Genomic DNA, 6000 nt, shown 5'->3' with positions numbered 1-6000 from the left:
CGAGTAGGCTTCATGTGGAGTAGCTTGAAGCCCTTTGAGCTTAACTGCGGTGTCTATACAAAGGACCCAATGTAGGCTAATGTCAGGAGGAGGATGTAGCCTAATAAAGTGACTATCATTAACAGTCAATTATGCCATTATAATGTATTTTTAACTCAAATGTTGACATTTCTCATTGCTTATCCAGCTACTACCTTCATGGTTTCTTCATGGAGAACTGCAACACCACCGCCAGCAATCATAATTGAAGATGTTTCTCAAGTAATTGCAGTGATACCACAATAATAAGTCAATTATGTCTGTCAAGTCACTCTCTAAGAAACGGGAGTGGCTTGGTTGAGGGGCGTGCTCCAGTAATGTAGCCTACCTTTTCACTAAACCCGCCCCAACATCGGCAGTCTGGTGCCTGCAGTGTAGCCCACCATAGTTGTCTGTCTGTAGCCTACAACCGGCCCCTCTCTCTGCAGTATGCATGTTCGCCAGGGGATCCGCGAACCGCTCACGACCCAACGCACGTTACCGGTGAGAAACCCCCCAGCAACCAAGAGTCACGCATAATCGATTTGGATGTGGCAGATGCACAAGCACTTGAGAGTTGGAATACGTTGGAAAGCCCGAGTGACCGGAGCAGCTGTGTGCAAGAGGAATACTTGTATTCGGGGGTGCTGCTCTCTACTTAACGTGGACAATCATGCATGTGCTGTTTTGGGGACTAGGGTTTCTGCTATTTCTCCCTGACGGTTTGAATGTAGTGTTATCAACGGAGAAATCGCTATTGAATTCAAGAAAAGGTAAAGTATTTCGACCTGCCCCAAAAACATTTTTACCCTGTGATGTGTTATTTTGTAACCGGCAGATGGAGAATGAATGACTTTTTTCAGGATCAGCAAAGCACATGACTTACAATACATGAATAATGGTCTTATGTTTCTTGAATGGCTTCATTTCACAGGGCAAACGTAATTAACTGATATAACATTATTATTATTATTGTTATTATTTATTATCATTGCTTATGCTATAGCCGTTATACCATGGCTTTCTTCACCAGCTAAAGTGTCCGAGCAGCTTGGCGCATACGAGATTGTAACTCCGGCGCGAGTGAATGAAGCCGGTGACAATTTTCCCACGAGTGTGCACTTCAAAAGGAAACGGCGGAGTGTGCACGATATCCATGGCAACTCCTCTGATCAATGGGACTCTCGAACAATCCAGTACAAAATATCTGCTTTCGGACAGAGCTATCACCTCAACCTGACACTCGAGTCCGGATTTATTGCTCCGCTATACACTGTAACAGTACTTGGAGCACTTACCGATAGTAACATCACAGATTTCACACCGGAGGCGGAGGCGGAGGAGGATACGGAGTATCAGCATTGCTTCTATAAAGGACATGTGAATGCTCAAACGGAGCACACCGCAGTCATCAGTCTCTGCTCTGGGTTGGTGAGTCCAAGCACTTTGAGTTGCCCTCCCTTGATACAGTGTGCTAGAATGTTTCTCAAGTCTGCACTATGATAGGCGCACATGTTGTATGACTAGATATGATACTGTAATGCCAATTGTTTACTATGCAGCTGTTCACATAATAATACTATGGCAACATGAGAACATTTCCCTGGCAACGGAGTGCATTTCTACTTCTGCACAAAGCCTGCCTGTCCAGCTTTGTGGATTTGTGTTCAACATGCAATTGTTGACTGTTAGTGAGAATAAGGCATTATGTTAGCTCTTGTATCCCTGACAATCTAAAACGAGCTGCATAGATAAACAACGTCGAGCATAGAAGTCCCCTCTCTTGTGTTCATCCACTGCATCCATCATTCACCCTGCATGCATGCTTCTCCGGTCGCTGGTGACGTCCTACGCACAATAGTGAAGAGGGAGCGCCAGTGGTGCTGACGTCATCACGATTCAGTCCGACTCCGAACATAAACTCCATGCATGCATGACGTTGTGGAGTCGAAGCAGTGGTGGAAAAAGTACCCATTTGTCATACTTGAGTAAAAGTAAAGATACCTTCATAGAAAATTACTCAAGTAAAAATTAAAGTCACCCAGTAATATACAAATTGAGTAAAAGTCTAAAAGGCCATCATTATAAATAAGAATTTGTTCTTAACTGATTTGCCTAGTTACATAAAGGCTGATTAAAAATGATATATATATATATATATATATATATATATATATATATATATATATATATATATATTGGTTTTAAGTATACCTAAGTATCAAAAGTAAATGTAATTGCCCAAATATACTTAAGTACTAAAGTAAAAGTATACATTATTCAAAATTCCTTATATTAAGCAAACCAGAAGGCACCATTTTCTTTTTGTATTTAATTACCAACAAAGCATGCATGTTTAGTGAGTCTGCCAGATCAGAGGCAGTAGGGATTACCAGGGATGTTTTCTTGATAAGTGCGTGTATTGGACAATTTTTCTGTCCTGCTAAGCATTCAAAATGTAATGAGTACTTTTGGGTGTCAGGGGAAAATACATGGAGTAAAAGGTACAGCATTTTCTTTAAGCTGTAGTGAAGTAAAAGTAGTCAAAAATATAAATAGTAAAGTAAAGTACAAATACCCCCCAAAACGACTTAAGTAGTACTTTAAAGTACTTTACACCACTGAGGAGAAGTCCCCTAGGGATACTTACAGATTGATAACAGTTATTAACTAACTGCCTGATGTGAAAATCATTGAGATCATCACTAATCAAACAAATGGGGCTTGCCTGCACCGTAGGCCTAGTTGGTATGCTTGTGGATATCATTTCACATTGAAAGAAAGCTAAGTTACTGTTGGTCTGGGTGTGATTCAAGCCAATAAAATGCACTGTTAAAAGGTGAAAATGATTAAGCATTTATAGTCTATTAATTCATACATCCAAGTCTTGTAAGTTGCTCTGGACCTAGTCACAGGGAAACAGTCAGAAGTAGATATATGCACACTGATCAATTATGAATCATATCCACTTACCATGAATAAACCACTTTCTCATTTCAATTCCACATTGCATTTCAATATTACATGAGTCATCATCATCCGTCATAATGAGAGTGGCTCCCACAACTACATCAATACTTAGTGTTGTCGTTATACATTATCTTGTTTGCATGTGAGCACAATGGTGAATATTCCCGATGGTCATTACATTTAGCATAACTACAGTATATTTATGAGATTCCCTTTTCCCTAATTTGAGGTTTCAATCTCATACATAAACAATGAAATGCATTTTCATGGAGAATAAGGTTCACTCTGGGCCACCCTATTGGTTGGTAGCATTACCCAGTGCAGCATTGTCCAACTCAATCTAAATTCGAAATGAGTGCTGTTTCCACATTGCTTAGCTTTGTACTTTGCTTGTCTGGTGTATCTTTGACCTCCAAGTTCGCTAGTAGTGCAGCCTGTGCTTTGTGAAATGCAACAAGGCTTCCACCAAGTCTACCAACTGTGCCAAGAAACAAACCAAAATAGTTGCATTGTTTTCTGATAGGGAAAAGGAGAAGAATGAGGCCTATGATGCCTATCTTTTTCAGGGACCATTTTACTAATATGCATGCAAATACATGTATTTCAACACATTCTCATCAAATGAATAGCTTTGTAAAAAAGCCTAGCCAATGGGGCCCTGGCAAGGAGCATTTCAACTAATCTTTGCTTTGGACTGTGTCCATGCAGTACGAATCCACGCTCCAATGTTACTGCAGTTATTTCAAACAATTCTGATTCCTCCTTTTTTATCCCCCTCAGCTTGGAACTTTCAGGTCACCAGAAGGGGAGTTTTTTGTGGAGCCCCTTCACAGCTACAATGGAGAACACTATGAAGAAGAACACACCAAACCTCATATTGTGTACAGGAAGAAGGCCCCCAAGAAAGAGGCAGCCAGGGAGGACACTGCTTGTGACACATCAGGTACAATGAAATGATTAGAGGAGAGATGCGATGGTGATTTTTGTTCTGATGCTTTTTTTGAGAGAGAGAGCGTGAGAGAGCTGAGTCAATTTCATTACGTAAGCCATTTGATCAGCTGACAGACTCAACCTTCACCTGGTGTCTGATGGCTCTGAGTGGAGAGGAGAAGAGAGAGGATGGGACTCCCTGTTTAGAGCTGCTAAATGTGTAAACAAATGTGTATGTGTGTGTGTCTCAGTCTGCCTGATAACACACCCCTCGTTATCCAGACTAACAAGTTCACACAGACATAAGCAAGGAAGGATAATCATTGTCTCTCAATTACAGTATTATATCCCAAAACTCCAGTATATGATTCGCAATAGGAACTTATTATAGTCATTTTAACAATTACAGTCATGACCAATGACCATACTACTGTGCTTGTTTAGACTTTGGTGTAAAGCAGTGGCATCATTTTGCTCATAGAACTGAGGAAACACAGTAAAAACTGTTTGAAGTTGTGAATGAATGTTGTAAATTAAATCAAATCAAATCTTATTGGTCACATGCAGATGTTATTGTGAGAGTAGCAAAATGCTTATGCTTCTAGATCCGACAGTGCAGCAGGTAAAATCTAACAATTCCACAACAAAACCTAATACACACAATCTAGTAAAGAAATGGGATAAGAATATGTAAGTATAAAATATATGGATGAGCAGTGACAGAGCGGCAATAGATAGTAAAAAATAGATAGTGAAGGTTACAGTATACATTATATACATATGAGATGAGTAATGCAAGATATGTAAACATTCTTAAAGTGCCATCGTTAATGTGACTAGTGTTCCATTTATTAAAGTGGCCAATGATATCAAGTCTGTAGGTAGGCAGCCGCCTGTCTGTGCTAGTGGTGGCTGTTTAACAATCTGATGGCCTTGTGATGGAAGATGTTTTTCAATCTCTCTGTCCCAGCTTTGATGCACTTGTACTGACCTCACCTTCTGGATGGAAACGGGGTGAACAGGCAGTGACTCGGGTGGTTATTGTCCTTGATGATCTTTTTTGCCTTTCTGTGACATCGGGTGTTGTAGGTGTCCTGGAGGGCATGTAGTTTGGCCCCGGTGATGCGTTGTGCAGACCGCACCACCCTCTGGAGAGCCAATGCGGTTGTGGTCGGTGCAGTTGCCGTACCAGGCGGTGATACAGCCCGACAGAATGCTCTCAATTGTGCACCTGTATAAGATAGTGAGGGTTTTCAGGTGACAAGCCACATTTTTTCAGCCTCCTGAGGTTGAAGAGGCACTGTTGCACCTTCTTCACCACACTGTCTGTGTGTGTGGACCATTTCAGTTTGTTGGTGATATGTACACCGAGGAACTTAAAACTTTACAACTTCTCCACTGCTGTCCCGTCGATGTGGATAGAGGGGTGCTCCCTTTGCTGTTTCCTGAAGTCCACGATCATCTCTTTTGTTTTGCTGCTATTGAGTGAGAAGTTATTTTCCTGACACCACACTCCGAGGGCCCTCACCTCCTTCCTGTAGGCTGTCTTGTCATTGTTGGTAATCAAGCCTACCACTGTTGTGTCGTCTGCAAACTTGATGATTGAGTTAGAGGCGTGTATGGCCATGCAGTCATGGGTGAACAGGGAGTACAGGAGGGGGCTGAGAACGCACCCTTGTGGGGACCCTGTGTTGAAGATCAGCGGAGTGGAGATGTTGCTTCCTACCTTCACCACCTGGGGGTGGCCCGTCAGGAAGTCCAGGACCCAGTTGCACAGGGCGGAGTCAAGACCCAGGGTCTCAAGCTTAATGATGAGTTTGGAGGGTACTATGGTGTTAAATGCTGAGCTGTAGTCAATGAACAGCATTCTTACATAGGTATTCCTCTTGTCCAGATGGGATAGGGCAGTGTGCAGTGTGATGGCAATTGCATCGTCTGTGGACCTAATGGGGCGGTAAGCAAATTGAAGTGGGTCTAGGGTATCAGGTAGGGTGGAGGTGATATGATCCTTGACTAGTCTCTCAAAGCACTTCATTATGACAGAAGTGAGTGCTACGGGGCGATTGTCATTTAGTTCAGTTA

At 42.0% G+C, this 6000-nt stretch overlaps 1 protein-coding gene across 1 annotated transcript in view; it reads left to right on the top strand.

Moving 5' to 3' along the window:
* Window positions 1-384: 384 nt before the first annotated feature.
* LOC110493245 (A disintegrin and metalloproteinase with thrombospondin motifs 9) overlaps window positions 385-6000 on the top strand; it is a 46022-nt gene continuing 40406 nt past the window's right edge. Inside the window, exons 1-3 of the mRNA XM_036950563.2 lie at window positions 385-791; window positions 1052-1449; window positions 3769-3931. Of these exons, the coding sequence (XP_036806458.1) occupies window positions 692-791; window positions 1052-1449; window positions 3769-3931 (661 nt within the window). The 5' untranslated portion in view covers window positions 385-691. The remainder of the gene's footprint in view (window positions 792-1051; window positions 1450-3768; window positions 3932-6000) is intronic.

Source organism: Oncorhynchus mykiss, chromosome 17, assembly GCF_057628025.1.
Source record: "Oncorhynchus mykiss isolate SJ-2025 chromosome 17, ASM5762802v1, whole genome shotgun sequence".
NCBI lineage: Eukaryota > Metazoa > Chordata > Actinopteri > Salmoniformes > Salmonidae > Oncorhynchus > Oncorhynchus mykiss.
The sequence above is the reverse complement of the archived record's forward strand: the minus strand, read 5'-3'. Positions and strand labels throughout refer to the sequence as shown.